A 15,015-nucleotide genomic window follows, 5' to 3' on the forward strand; every position below is an offset into this window, starting at 1 on the left:
GACTTAGAGAAAGGAGAAAATGATTGCTGGTATAAGAACAACAAAATGTATATCCCACCGGGATGAAGGGGAGAGATCTTGAAACACTGTCATGATGCCGAATTTTTTAATAAAAAGACAGTTTTGGTGGCCAGGAATGCAAAAGGATATATCGCAATATGTATCCACGTGTCAGACCTGCTTAATGGGCAAAAATGGGGGAGGACCTCCAGGACTATTACAACCTCTAGAAACCGCACCCCTTCCCTGGTCTGTAGTATCCATGGACTTCATCACTGACCTTCCTCCAAGCAAAGGAAAAACAGGCATTTTTGGGGGGGGGTGGATTTGTTTTCCAAACAAGCCCATTTCACGCCATGCTCTAAGTTGCCAACAGCTAAAAAGTTGGCCACATTGTTCATGCACCACGTAGTAAGGCTCCATTCATTTCCTGACAAAGTAATATTGGATCGGGGCCCACAATTCATTGCCAAGTTTTGGTGGGAGCTGATGGAAGTATTATTTATTTATTATTTATTATATTATATTTTTAGTCCGCCCTCCCCACCAGGCGGGCTCAGGGCGGAGTACAACATTTCAAATTACATAAATACAGTTAAAAACAGATAAAACAGTATACAAATAACATTAAAACAACTTTATACAATACAGCTTCTCTTCAGATGGTGATGATAAAATATTGCTTTTCAAGCCCTGGCTCATATGTGGGGTGGTGGACAGATCTTTAGTGTGGCCAGTGGGGGCCCAACCTAGCCTCCACCATATGCCTCGTGGAAAGTAACTGGAATGACTCAAGGTTTGAGTTCAGCGTAACATCTCAAGACCAATGGGTAATCTGAAAGGGTTAATCAGGTCCTGGAGCAATTTTTAAGATGTTATATTAATTATCAACAAGATAATTGGACTGATTTTCTAGTGCATGCAGAATATTGTTACAATAATAGCATTCATACCTCTATGGGAGCATCCCCATTCAAGATCACACAGGGCTTTGAAGGCAAACCCTAGCCTTTCGTGAAAGACCCCCGCCCGGGAGTGTGGGGGGAATCTCAGTGCTTGGTGGAACTCTATTGTGAAACAGTGGGATCTAGTAACAAAAACTCTGGAAAAAGCCAAACAGGATTACAAAAAACATGCACACTGTAAATGCTCCCCCTCCCCCTGCCTGGGGAGCTGAAACCTGGAGATGAGGTCTATGTGTCCACAAAAAATCTCAAAGGGGAACAACCAAGCAAAAAATTGGGATGGAAGTACGTCAGACTTTATAAAATTCTCGAAGTAATAAATGGAGTGGCGGTTAAACTAGACTTGCCAAAGAATTTAAGACACATACACCCAGTATTCCACTTCAGCTTATTGAAGAATGCTCCAGAGGTATTCCCCCCTCATGGTGGATGGACAACCTTATCATGAAGTAGAAGCGGTTTTGGACTCAGAATGGAAAAGGGGGAAATTGTTTTACCTCATTCAGTGGAAGTACTTTGACCGGAGTCAGAATGAGTGGGTTCAATCAAAAGATGTAAATGCTAAAAGACTCATAGAAGCTTTTCACAAATGTTATCCTGATAAACCGAGGAAGGGGTGATCTTATTATAGATGTAATTTGGGGGGGGGGAGATTTTTCCCATTTGTGTTAGATAAAATATTTTGTTCTTAAATTTAAAATTGCCTCTAGTGCCATTTAAAGTGTTTAAGACGCTAAAAAGATTGAAAGGGGAAGGAGGGCATCATACCAGTATTATAATGCTTGAAGATTGGTCAGGCACCAGCTCTTTCACTTGGATGTTTTGAAAAATCTGATGAGTTATGAGAGATCTTCAGCTGGCAGAGCAGGAGCTTCGCTTTCTTGGAAAGAACATGTGTGGGAAGGGGATTAAGTCCATTGATGCTCTAGGAACTGTGCTTCCAGAACATACCCCTTTTTGCCAACGTCCCTTTATTAGAAGGCTAACTTTGGAAATGTGTTTGCCTCTACAGTGAAAAGCACCTCTTTCCACTGGTTTTCAGAAAGAGCTGAAAAGTCTTCACCTGTCCAACACTGCTTTTCAGACTTTCATGACAAAAGTAAACAATCAAGGTATTGCCACCAGAAGATGTTTCACAATGTCGATTGACTCAAATAAATTATCATTCAAGGAAGATTTAATGCATCACATTTTTGTCTAAATATGAAAATAACTACCACAAGGATCAGAGAAAAAAGAATATGATTAAAGAAAAGAATATGCCCATTAACGTGGGAAGTAGAGCATTCTTTATCGTCAATTGGCTCAGTATTATACACAGTAAAAATTCGATCCAGATCCAGAAAGCCTTGTCCCCTCTGGGCTCTCATTTCATTTCTCCACCAATGCATGGCTCTGCCGTTAGTGTGCCACAAATGTTTCCATGTAGGAGGATTTTTTTCCTCCCAAGTCTCAGATCCTTGACAGATAAATCCTAAATGCACACACCCTTCGCTTGTGCTGTTACTCAAATATGAGGTTTTCTTAATTAGTTGGGGGAATTAGCAGTAAGGAGGCAAGCAAGAGGGGGGTAACCTTGCTTACGAGGTTTATTCCCTTAGAGAACTCTCAAATAAGTCATGCAGATGTTCAACTGGAAAGTTTTTTTTAATTAAATAGGAATAAAAAAGGCAATTACACAAATGCACATACACACACTAACTAAGAAAATCAGGGAGGAAAATGGGAGAAAACAGTTTCAGGGAGGGCAATAGCAGTCTTGAAGGTAGAGCTCCATGAAGACAATAGCAAAATGACTAGCATTTCACAAAGAAGAGAAGTCCAAATGAATTTGGGGGTGTATGGTGGGTCCCAACACACAGAGAGAGCACAATTATAGGGCAAAAGGTCCCCTGGGGAAAAACTGACGTCTTTGCCCCAAAACAATGCCTAATTGGCTGTCTCCGGAAGTAGACAAAGGAGTTGGGAGAAGTCTGATGGCTCATATCTGAGGAAGACTATAGGTGAAAAAGTGTTTGATGACCCTTTAAGCATCGGATGGGGAAAACTACCATGTTTGCTGAATAGCTTGGATGTTGCATGATTAGGATTAGGCAAAGTTGGGTGTTGACGGGACGAGCCAGGAGCTTTCTGGGAGCCTCTTTGTTCCAAGTTATGCTTCTCTGGGGTGTGGAAGGGGCTGCTGGTCAGCTAGTCATTCTGACTCACCTCCTGTTAATTTTCCAGGGCTCCTGTTCGGTTGGCATATATTCTGCCATGGGCCAGGCAGTGCCTTGTGCTTGTGGAATATGAGGAAGGGAGTTTATGATATTCCATATATAAGCTGCCCTCTCAGTATCTGACTGCTAACAGTACTGTCATCTGAGTTAGAGGGTTGACAACCTTCAGGTCGGGACTTTGGATGTCCTAGAAGTACCACTGATCACCAAATGATAGAGATCAGTTCCCCTGGACAAAATGGCTGCTTTGGAGGGTGGATTCAATGGCATTATATCTCACTGAACTTCCTTTCCACCTCAAAATCCACCCTCCACAGGATCCACCCTCAAAACTCCAGGAATTTCCCAACCTGGAGTTGGCAACTGTACTGAATTAGTAGAAATTCAGAGTCCACTGAAGTAAGATTTGAGCTGCTGTTTCATGCACTCCAGCTTCAGTGAGGTTTCATGGATTTCCAGGAAACATCCTGTCTATGAAGTCTTTCCCTCCTTTCCTTTTCCAGAGCTCCTACGACCAAATGATCTTGAGCAATAACTAATGCAGTAATAAATGTCTAAAGAAAAATATGCTAGACAGAAATTTAGCAACCAACAAGGTTATATTTGGATCCCTATCTCACATCAGATAAGGAAGAATCTCCCCCTGAAAATTATTAACCCGAGCACAAGTTAAAACTGGTAAAAAGAGGACATTCCAGTATTTTATGCGACAAACAGCAACTTACTGGAGTAACTCTGTTTAAGATTGCTCTGAAAGTGTCAATTTTACCCTGACCACAAGAACAAAGGCAATCTGAATAGGAAAGAGTCCAGTAGCACCTTTAAGACCAACCAACTTTATTGTAGCATAAGCTTTCGAGAACCATGACTTCTTTCGTCTTAAAGGTGCTACTGGGCTCTTTACTATTTTGTGACTACAGACTAACACGGCTAACTCCTCTGAATATGAATAGGGAATATGATGGCATCTACCATTCAGTACTTCAGAGGGGCTGGCATTCAACTGAGCTAGGGAAAATGCTTGAACATAATGAAAAGCTGTTCAATATCTCATGTAGGATGATAAGGGCTCTGGAGGCAAGATACCAAGAAATTGGATCGAGCAAACTCTACAAGCCTTTATCACAGTGCTATTATAATCAAGGTTGATAAGACGAGGCTTAACAGTAGATAGGGTCTCTGCTTTGCCCAGCACAAAAATGTCTTCAGTTGTAAGCCCCAACTGTTGTAACTAGGCATCAACAATCTTTATCCAAGCAGAATAGTAAACATCTTGTTTAAGAAAAAAACAGCAAACCTTCCATTTCTTTCTTCCATGGTCTTTATTCTTAACTTAAAAGCACTGAGCCAGGCTCTAGCTTCCACTGACTTTTGGTCTAATTCAGTCCTGAGAGATACATTTGAGACAACTGCCTATTATCCTACATGTAAATTGGCGAAGAGGATGATCAAAAGATCCAAATAACAACACCACAGGGTAGTATGAGGTTATTTTTGAATTAAACACCTGGATTGTACCTGGAATATATCTCCCCTGTAAAAAATCGAGATATTGCTCCAATAATAGACTTTATCTTATTTAGTACAATCTTCTGCTGGCAGAGCCAAGACAAGTTTGAAGAGAAAACAATTCACAAATAACAAAACCTCTTAACTTGCTCAATATCAAAATTTGCTACAGTCAAGTTGGAGATACTTAAATTGCTATTTTTGGAGAACACCAAGATTTTAGATTTGGTGTAATTTATTTGCAAGTCCTCATCTAGGCAATAATTTGAAAAACATCTCAATAGTCTCTTCAGGCCTACCTTAGTTTGGGATATAATGATTGAATCGTCAGCACAGAGCAACACATTGAGTTCTGCAAAGACCCAGCCAACAGGGCGATATGGTAACCTCTGTCTTGTGCCAATTCCTTTACATGTAAGCGGAGTGGAGAGGCCTCCAAAGCAGAGGGGTGCCATGCTGCTGGGTCTCTGCACATCAAAACGATAAAGCCACAGGGAAGTTGTCCTTGGTGTGGAACAGCTGGTACCTGCTGTCAAGTCACAACTTTCTCACGACACCCCCAGCAAGGCCTTCCAGGGCAAGTGAGGAGCGGAGGTGGCTCGCCATGGCCTTCCTCCGCAGAGTCTTTCTTGGTGGTCTCCCATGCAAGAACTGACCCTGCTGAGCTTTTAAGAGCCGATAAGATTGGGCTATACCAAGTCGCCTTCCCTCCCTTGCAAGACTCTATACAATATTTCACAATTAAAAATTAGAACACTTTTTCTAAGTTATTTTCAGGGCTTTCAAAAAATACAGAAATAAAAATGTTTGTTCAGGTCAACTCACTGTGTGTTAGTAGTTAAAAATAGATATAATGCAGGTCAGGATAATTTTTTAAATGTTATTTATAGTCTGCATTCTCACTGAGACTCAAGGCGCCATTTCTTTACAGCGTAAAAATACTTGGTTCTTCCTCACGGGGCTGACAGAGATTGATCTATATGGCCTCAATAGCTGTACGGTGATTGTTGTGGGGATAATAATAATATACTTTGTAAACCACCCTGAGTGGGCGTTAAGTTGTCCTGAAGGGCGGTACATAAATCGAATGTTGTTGTTATTATTATTAGGAATCTGAAGGGATTTGGAGATTCACTGATTCATTCAAGAGATCATCAATAGCCTCAAACTGTGGATAACCAGCTCTTTAAAGTTTCTTTATAGACTTAGGCACAAAAATTTTATGTCATTATGTCATTATATACAAGGCATTTTTCTACTGTGATTTTATAATGTCTTATTAGCTCAAGAATGATGTAAGTTGCTTTGGGTTCCCTCTGGGGAGAAAGGCAGGGTATAAATGAAGTATATAAAATAAAATGAAAGGGCTTTGTGATTTAGAGGCACATTCCGTCATATTTACAGCCTTGCCCTATGCTGGTCTACTCAAAAGTTAACCCCAGTCAGTTCAGTGGAATTTACTCCTAGGCAAGTGTTTGTCAGAAGCCTACACAGAACGGGGTTGGGGTTTTTTTTCTCAGAATGTGCTATTCAGGCTTCACACAAAACAAGAAAACTCCAAGTAAGGTTGCTGTGAAAGAAAAAAGAACACAAGGGGGGAAAGGGGGCACTTAATTTTCATCTACTTTTGTCCTTGTTTAAAAATAGATGAAAATGGGTAGCCGTGTTAGTGTGTCTGTAGCAGTAGAAAAGAGCAAGAGTCCAGCAGCACCCAGAAGACTAACAAAATTTGTGGTAGGGTGCGAGCTTTCACTCGAACATGATCCGAAGAAGTGAGCTGTGACTCACGAAAACTCATCCCCTACCACAAATTTTGTTAGTTTTATAGGTGCTACTGGACTCTTGCTCTTTTTCACTTGCTAAAAATGTAATATGGAATATTCCCAGGCATCACTGCCCCCCCCCCACGATACAAAAGATAACTTCACATAACTTGTCAGGAAACGGGTCCCTTCAGTTTCTTTATGCTCCACTTTCCCCAGTGGAGTGTCAGGTTCAGAATGCTTTCATGTATATCCTTGCCTAACTGACTCCATGTTTAATCCTTTCAGTGTTTAAGTGCCAAGGTTCCCAGGCTTCACAGGTGCCAAGGTTCCCAGGCAGCTATCTCACAGGGAAGGATTGTTTTGGCTACCGCTGTTCCACCAAGAACCGGCCTTGAGAGACTTTCGCTTTCCTAGCTTCAAAAGAATTGTTTTGAGAACTATGGGGGGAGGTTGGGCCTGCTGGGATCTGTTACTTTGTACCTCATGCTTTGCCTGTCATTGGTAACAATGCATATGTACCATCCTGAATATTGTATTCAGGCCAGTGGACTATAATGAACTAATTCTTCAGTAAAAACCTTTTGGAAACAATGGACTGTTGTCTGATTGCAGAAGGTAGTCTGGAGTAAGGACATTATCTAGCCACAGTTCTGAATACAATATCCAATATCCGAATCCCCGGTTTCGTTGGGTTGCTGTGGCCATGGTTGAATCGGTCCCTCGGGCCGCGGGACGATATTTTGTAGTGCAGACAGACTTTGAGCGATATCCGGGTAGCCCGTCGGCGGCTCTTGTCCATCTCCCACTACGAGTACAGACAGCAGGTGGACCGCATGGGCCAGACTTTCTTCCATGTTCGCTAGTCTGGACTCTAAAACTTGAACTCTGTCTGCGTTCCCTACCTCTTGTTCCGTATCTCCCGTGGCCTGCGAGGTCGGCACATACTCAGCATGTGGTCTCGTGGCTGTCGCCCTTGGCCCAGGTAGGGGGGTCTTCTGCGGCTTGCTCTTCTTGGGATCTTGCGGCTAGAATCCCCTTTGCTAAGCCGGTGACCGCAGAAATCCCGGAGTCAATCGCAATAGTCCTGCTTTGCAGTTGCACCCAATGGTGCTCACTTACATCCGCTTGCCCCGCTCCCGGGGTGACTTCTGTGTAATCCCAACTTAGAACGCCATGGTGGGACGCCTCCCACTCTGTTTGCTCGGCCGTTCTATTCCAGTAAAGCCACGGCTGTCTACCGGTATGTTCCGGAATCGCTTCTAAACTCCGTCGGCCGTCCAGCGATGATTGCGTGAACATTATGCTGGCCCTTCGTTCTCTCGTCTCCCGAGGTCTTGCGCCCCACTGCGAAGGAGTGGGCATAGAAAACAGGGGTTTGGCTGTAGCTCTGGGCCGATTATCCACACTGCTGGGAGCGATGGTGTAAATAGTGGTAACAGAGGAGCCATTCCCTCTTGGTACGGGTCCTTGAGGTTCCAATCCTTGAGAGCCGGGAGAGGCATACGGGTCAAACAAAGGGTCCCTGATAGGGGCTGCTTTGGAGTCCGTTTGATCCGGCTTAGGCATTGGAAAGATGATTGGTAACAAAATGTCAGAACTGTGGCTAGATAATGTCCTTACTCCAGACTACCTTCTGCAATCAGACAACAGTTCATTGTTTCCAAAAGGTTTTTACTGAAGAATTAGTTCATTATAGTCCACTGGCCTGAATACAATATCCAGGATGGTACATGTGAGTTGTTACCAATGACAGGCAAAGCAAGAGGTACAAAGTAACAGATCCCAGCAGGCCCAACCTCCCCCCATAGTTCCCAAAACAACCCCTTTGAAGCTAGGAAAGCGAAAGTTCTTCAAGGCCGGTTCTTGGTGGAACAGCGGTAGCCAAAACAATCCTTCTCTGTGAGATAGCTGCCTGGGAACCTTGGCACCTGTGAAGAAAGCACTTAAACACTGAAAGGATTAAACATGGAGTCGGTTAGGCAAGGATATACATGAAAGCATTCTGAACCTGACATGGTGACCCAAAGTGGTTTAAAGCATCATCTAGGGTTACCAACCCGGGGGCTGGAGATTTCCCAGAATTAGAACTGACAACTGACATCAGTTCCTCTGGAGAAAATGGTGCCTTTGGAGGGTGGCCCCTATCGCCTGTTGCGGTCCCTCCCCAGGCACCACCTCGCAACCTCCAGGAATATTCCCGCCCAAAGTTGGCAACCCTACATCATTCCCCTCGCCTCTATTTGATCCTCAGGCAAGCAGAAGCCTGCGAGGGAAAGGCGAGGTTAACGCAGCGTGACTAGCCCACGGCCACCTCGAGCATCCTCGGCAGAGGCGGCCCTCGCCCCGGGCCCCCCGGAGCACAGCCGGGCCGGGCCCCCCCGGAGCGCAGCCGTTTCCTCGGGCGACTTCCGCGGAGTCTGCCGGAGCGGCGGGAGAAGCCGGGGCCCCCCTCGAGCCGGGCTCCTAGGCCAGCGGGCCGTCCCGCAGAGCTCTCGGCCCCTTTGGCGCGCCTCGCTGTGGGGAGGCGCAGCCCTTCTGGCCGCCGGCCCTGCCCGGCCCTGCCCGGCCCTGCCCTGCCCAGGCTGCGCCGCTCCGCCAGGCAAGGCGAGACGGGCGATCCCCCCGCAGCCAGCGCCAGCCGCCGCGGCCGGGCGCACCTGTTCCCCGGGCGGCCCCTCCCGCTTCCTCCTCCGCCTCCTCGGCCAGGAAGCCGGATCTGCCTCTGCCCCGGCCCCGTGGCAGGACTTCCGCGGCCGGAGCCCAGCGAGGAGGCGCCGGGCCGGCCATGGGCAGCGCCGCGGGACCCCCCGGGCGCCGTCGGGGCAGCGGCGCCCGCCGCCTCTGCTGGCCTCTGCTGGGGCTCCTGCTGGTGAGTGGCGGCGCCTCGCGGCTCTCTCGCCTGGCCGGAGCCAGTGGCGGCCCTTCCCCGTGGGGCGCTGACGCCGGCCGCGCTCGGGGGGAAGCCTGGAGGGCAGCGGGCGCCGGCGCTTGTAGGTCCAGCGTCCGGACATCCCCGCCTTCCCGCGGTCTGAACTCTGCTGTCGCAAGGGCTAAAAAGGTTGCTTACAGAAACACGTGGCCGAGCAAATTCTGGCCGAAGCCCGTGGGCTGCCCTGGAGATCTGCGGCTTGCCAAGCTCTGGGCGAAGGCTGGAGAGCTTGCCGAACTACAACTCATCTCCAGACAACCGGGATCAGTTCCCCTGGAGAAAATGACCCAAAGGAGTTAGTCTATAGTAGCAAATAGTAAAGAGTCCAGTAGCACCTTTAAGACGAACCAACTTTCTTGTAGCATAAGCTTTCAAGAGCCACAGGTCTATTCGTCAGATGGAGAAAATGGCAACCTTGGAGGATGGACTCCATGGCAGAAGAGGCCACTGAAATCTCCGCCCTCCCCAAACCCCACTCTCACCCTGCTAAATCTGTAGGAACTCCCCAACTCATAGTTGGTAACCCTACCCTGACCTGGGCTGCTTTCACACTCCTTAACCTTGTGCAAAACTCACAGAATGATGCAATTCCGATGTCATCACGCTGCAAAAACGGAATCATGACAGGGTGACTTCAGAAATCACGCCATGAAAGATGCCCTTGTTCTGTGAGTTTTGCACGATGTTAAAGAGTGTGAAAGTGGCCCTGGATTGCCCAGGTGAGCCTGATCTTGTCATATCTCAGAAGCTAAGCTGGGCTGACCTTTGTTAGTAATTGGATGAGAGACACCCCCCCCCCCCAACGAAGATCAGGGCTGCAGAGGCAGGCAATGGCAAACCACCTCTGTTAATCTCTTGCCATGAAAACCCCACCAGGGGTCATCATGTCAGCTATGACTTGAGGGCACTCTCCACCAGTTAGTAACCCTATTTGGAGCGCTCAGAGTAGCTGCCCAGGTGGGAGTGTATGGTGGGGGGAAGACCATTAACTTAATCTGGGATAAATTGGAGGGCTCAACACCACAATCGTGAGCTGCTGACCTTAACCAGTACCAAACAAGTATTTGGTTTACACTTATTGTCTAATGGAAAAAATATCTTCATAAAGACCATTACAGCTATCATAAGCCTTGGTTATTTTTTAGTAAAGTAGTAAAGAAACATTTTCTGTCTTTTTCTTTCTTAGAAAAGTATGCTGTCCTCTGGAAGGGAAACACTGCTGACGACACCTGTCACTCCACAACCTGAATATGATCTATTTAATGAAGATTACATTAATTTGAATGTTTTGAACAAAAGAGTCCTCAATGACACTGAAGTTTCTGTTTACTATTTATGCTCAAAATTGTGTGTTGTCACTATAGAAGCAGTAGCTTCGTTGGAATTCAGAACAGGTGTGTCAGTGTATAAGAAGAGCTGGGAGGATAACCACCTCCACAGCAGTAGGAATCAAACGCTGACACTGCAATTTCCAAGCAGTATGGTTTTCAGAGATGATTATTTCATCAGACATTCCTTAATAGTACACACAGTGATACTGTATGCATGGATTACTCATAAGCAAGTAAGGATCCACCATGCTAAGCAGGGGGAAGAATACTTGCAGGCTATTGCAAAAGACTACACGTTGTTGGAAAGCGTTCCACCGTTTGAACGTCCATACAAAGAACACAAAATGTGTTTGAAATGGAATTTGGAATACACGTGGAAGCTCCAGTCAAACAAGATTCCTCAGTGTCCGTATGAGACAGGTAGGCATTTTCCTTTAGGAGGGGAAATATCTTTGTTCCAAAAATGGCATAGTGTGGCTTGGTTCAGATGTAAGACAAAATCATGGTTTATTTCAGCTGGAAATGGCTTGTGAAAACATGATTCAGCTCACAGATTATCAATCAAACCTTGGTTGGCCTTGACACATGCTGGTTGCATTACCTTTCCTGTAAAAGAATCAGTGTAGTGTAGTGGTTAGAGCAGCAGGCTAGAATGTGGAAAACCAGGTTCAAATATCCACTCTGCCATGGAAGCTCACGAGGTCACCTCGGGCCAGTCACGCTCTCAGCCCAACCTTCCTCAGAGCAGTTGATGTGAGGATAACGTGGAGGCGGGGAGAACCATGTTTAGATCACCAGAGGGAGGGAAAGCTGAGTAAAAATAAATAAATAAAACTAGTAAGAAGCCCACTGAATTGGTGAGTGGAGGGAAGGTGTTGGAAACCTGCAGCCTGTCCCAGTTTGCCTGGAATTTTCAACAGGAAAAGGCAGAGGGGGGGGGCACGTCTGCTAGCTGCTTAGGTTACAGATCAACTTTTCATCGACGTTTTCTTAGGGAGAAGGGCTGTTGAGGTTGGGAGGCTCTCGCTGAGCTGAATCTCTCTACTGTATTTATCCTGCCCTTCCTCAGGGCATACAACGCCCCCCCCCATTTTATTCTCAGAACAGCCCAGTGAGGTAGGCGAGGCTTACAGAGCATGACCAGCCCCAGGGAACCCAGCCCACTTCATGGCAGAGTGAAGATTTGAACTTGGGTCTCCTAGGTCCTACACTGACACTAACCGCTGCACTACACAGTCTATACATTGCCCAAAATACAGTCTTTCCCCTTTCTCTCACTAAGGTGAAGCAATTGAGAAGGAGCAAGTAAGCAGCTTTACATGCTTGCAAAGTTCTGAAACATTATTATAGGGATCATCTGTTATAGTCAATCAAGGAAGATATTTTTCAAAAAGAAATTGGTGGTAATCATCGATTCTGCAGAGAGTCGGGAATTAAACATCTGAGAAGAATGCTGCTGTTTGGCCAGAACCATTCAGTGGGCTGGGTTCCAAGATTTCAAAGCTTGACTGGTTACCTGTGGTGTGCAAAAATTGCCTCTGGGTAACAGTAGCCTTAGTAGCTTTTGTAAAATCGAAGAGAGCTGGTCCGTTCCCCACCCCCACCAAACAGCGATATGCCACGAAGGACTGGTCCAGGTATATACCAGTATAGTAATCTAGACTGTGATCTAAAGCGAGATTCAGGCCCAGTAGACCTTAAAGACCAACTAGAATTCCAGGACATGAGCTTTGGAGAGTCAAAACTCCCTTCCTCAGACATGAGAAGGGAGTTTATATACATATATACTCAAACAAACAAACAAACAGTTCCTCCACCATTTGGTCACAATGTATGTTAAACTAAAGTCTTTAGATACGAAGCGACCCAGCTCCAAAGAGAACAGTCATAGCTAAAAAAACAGGTGCTGTCCAAGCCAAGTTTACAATTCTTGTGTAGAAATTCTTATCAATGAAGAAAACTGCATTCATATAACTTGCCAGCTGAAGAGCAATTAACTTGCAACTTGCATGTAAGATCAAAAATGTAACGAGCTTCCTAGGTAAATAGCCCCATTTCACATTCTTCACCAAAGTAAACATCCTTAACGCAAGAGGAGTTGAAGTAAAACATACATACATAATGAACGTGCTGCACCAAGATAACTCTAGTCTAAAATTTTAAAAAGATTACAAAAGTTTAAAAAACTTAACTTAAAAAATGAAAAAACTTAACATTAGGCATTTAGCATTTCTATATCTCAGTCAGCGACCAAAGCAAAAGTTTAAAGCTCGCTCAGGATAAGGGACAGCTCTCAGATCTTAATCAGTTCGTTAAACCTATTTGCAGCCTACCAGAGTTAATTGGTTGCAGCTGAGTTCAAGCAAAGAACAAGCACAATCTTATTCATGGGAAAACACACACTTCTTACTCTCATGAAACAAGACAAATCCAAATGTTGATTTAATCCATGTCCATCATAGGATCACAATTTGCGTGTCCACATAGCTTCCTTTTGAAACAGTAATTTCTGTACATCATTATAAGAAGATGTACAGCGTAGATTATCAACTGAGTGATTTTGCTCTAAGAAGTGAGCCACAACAGGTGCTTCAAGATTCCTGTTTTTTATTCTTGATCTATGTTTAAGAATGTGTTTTAATGGCTCTCATACTACTACCTACATAAAGCCTTTGACAAGGACAACTAACAACATATATACTGTACTTGGTAAAACTTTTCAATCATATAGTACACATTCCTTAATGATGTATAAATTCTTTAAGCTTTAGTATCAACAAACAGGCTTCACCACCTTTAAAAGGTGCAGGGTGAGACCACGTATTGGTTTTAGATGAACTAAGAGTATCAGGGACATGACTGTGCATTTTGGATTGCTTATGGACCTAATGGAGAACCCACCGTGAGTGATGGTTGTTGTGGATTTTCTGGGCTGTATAGGCATGGTCTTGGCATTGTAGTTCCTGATGTTTCGCCAGCAGCTGTGGCTGGCATCTTCAGAGGTGTAGCACCAAAAGACAGAGATCTCTCAGTGACACAGCTCTGAAGATGCCGGCCACAGCTGCTGGCAAAATATCAGGAACTACAATGCCAAGACCACGGCTATACAGCCCGGAAAATCCACAACAACCATCGTTCTCCGGCCATGAAAGCCTTCAACAATATACCACAGTGAGTGGCCGCTTTAAATGAAATACTGGAAATTGAATCCTGAATGTCGAAAGGCATTATTTGTGAGGTACATCTCTAATGTCTAGAACCAGAGAAGAATTTTTGATCCTGGAATTCCAGGGGCACGTTTTTGGAAAGTTTTTTAAAAAAATATTTCATCTAACCTTTACAAGGACAAGAAGCTTCCCAACCAGTTCTTATGATACAATCTTTCAATAGATTTTGGTATGGAGCGAGTACATGGGTAGTGAAATGCCTAAGGAAAATTATCCAAGGATGAAAAGCCCAGAGTAATATTGAAACGGCATGCATGGCAGGTTCTTCACTCAGATAGGCATCTGGTGTTTTCCTGCCTCTACAAATTGTATAACACAAACATATTTTCTGCAAGCGGAACATTAGATTATCCCTCAAGTATGTTTACTCACACGTTCACACACACATGCACACATTAAAGAAAAAGGTAACATTTTAAGAACAATCGCATAACTTACGCAGAGAGCTAGGTTTTTATTTCTCAGAAATTCTGGCAGAAAACCATTACACTCTGGGAAACATTTTCTTTATATCTGATGTCGGGCAGAGCAACAGTGAATCTGGGAGGCAGACGTTTCATTCACCATGCCAAAAAGGCTGCTTACATGGCAGGGGAGACACCGTGATCAGCAAAAAAGTGTAAAAGTATTTGCTGCCCTTCCAGACACAAACTGTACAAAATTAAACATTCACATGGGCACTTTCATAAGTGTGGAACTGCAACCTTGCCCGTTGTGGCTGCTGTAGTTCACTTATCTACACTTAAGGCAGCACATGAGGTGGACTGGTGATTAAGACCACCAGGAACATTCTTGGTGGATTTGCCTCTTCCCTGAGGGTTATTCCAGCCTAGGGACCCAAAGAGACAGATGGGTGTCACTCCCCACTGCCACGAATTGGAGCCACAGAAAAGGAGGTGCCAGCCTCACCACAGCAAGGGATGTCCTACTTGTGGCTAGCTGGGCATGCTCTCCCTCCCTCTCATGTTCAACACACAGTTATCAGAGCTATGGCTTATGAGAGCCAGTTTTTTGTGGAGGCTTTGAAAAAGTATCTAAAGCTACAGCCCTATGTCACTTCTGAGCAAAG

The 15,015-nt window shown here is 45.0% G+C and overlaps 1 protein-coding gene across 2 annotated transcripts in view; it reads left to right on the top strand.

Annotated features, from left to right (window-relative positions):
* Positions 1 to 9,185: 9,185 nt before the first annotated feature.
* The window catches only part of SEL1L3 (SEL1L family member 3), a 49,325-nt gene continuing 43,495 nt past the window's right edge, over positions 9,186 to 15,015 (top strand). For both annotated transcript variants that reach the window (XM_054999551.1, XM_054999552.1), the window contains exons 1-2: positions 9,186 to 9,328; positions 10,575 to 11,139. In XM_054999551.1, coding sequence (XP_054855526.1) covers positions 9,245 to 9,328; positions 10,575 to 11,139 — 649 coding nt within the window. In that variant the 5' untranslated portion in view covers positions 9,186 to 9,244. The remainder of the gene's footprint in view (positions 9,329 to 10,574; positions 11,140 to 15,015) is intronic.

The sequence above is a fragment of the Eublepharis macularius genome, chromosome 15, assembly GCF_028583425.1.
Source record: "Eublepharis macularius isolate TG4126 chromosome 15, MPM_Emac_v1.0, whole genome shotgun sequence".
Taxonomy (NCBI): domain Eukaryota; kingdom Metazoa; phylum Chordata; class Lepidosauria; order Squamata; family Eublepharidae; genus Eublepharis; species Eublepharis macularius.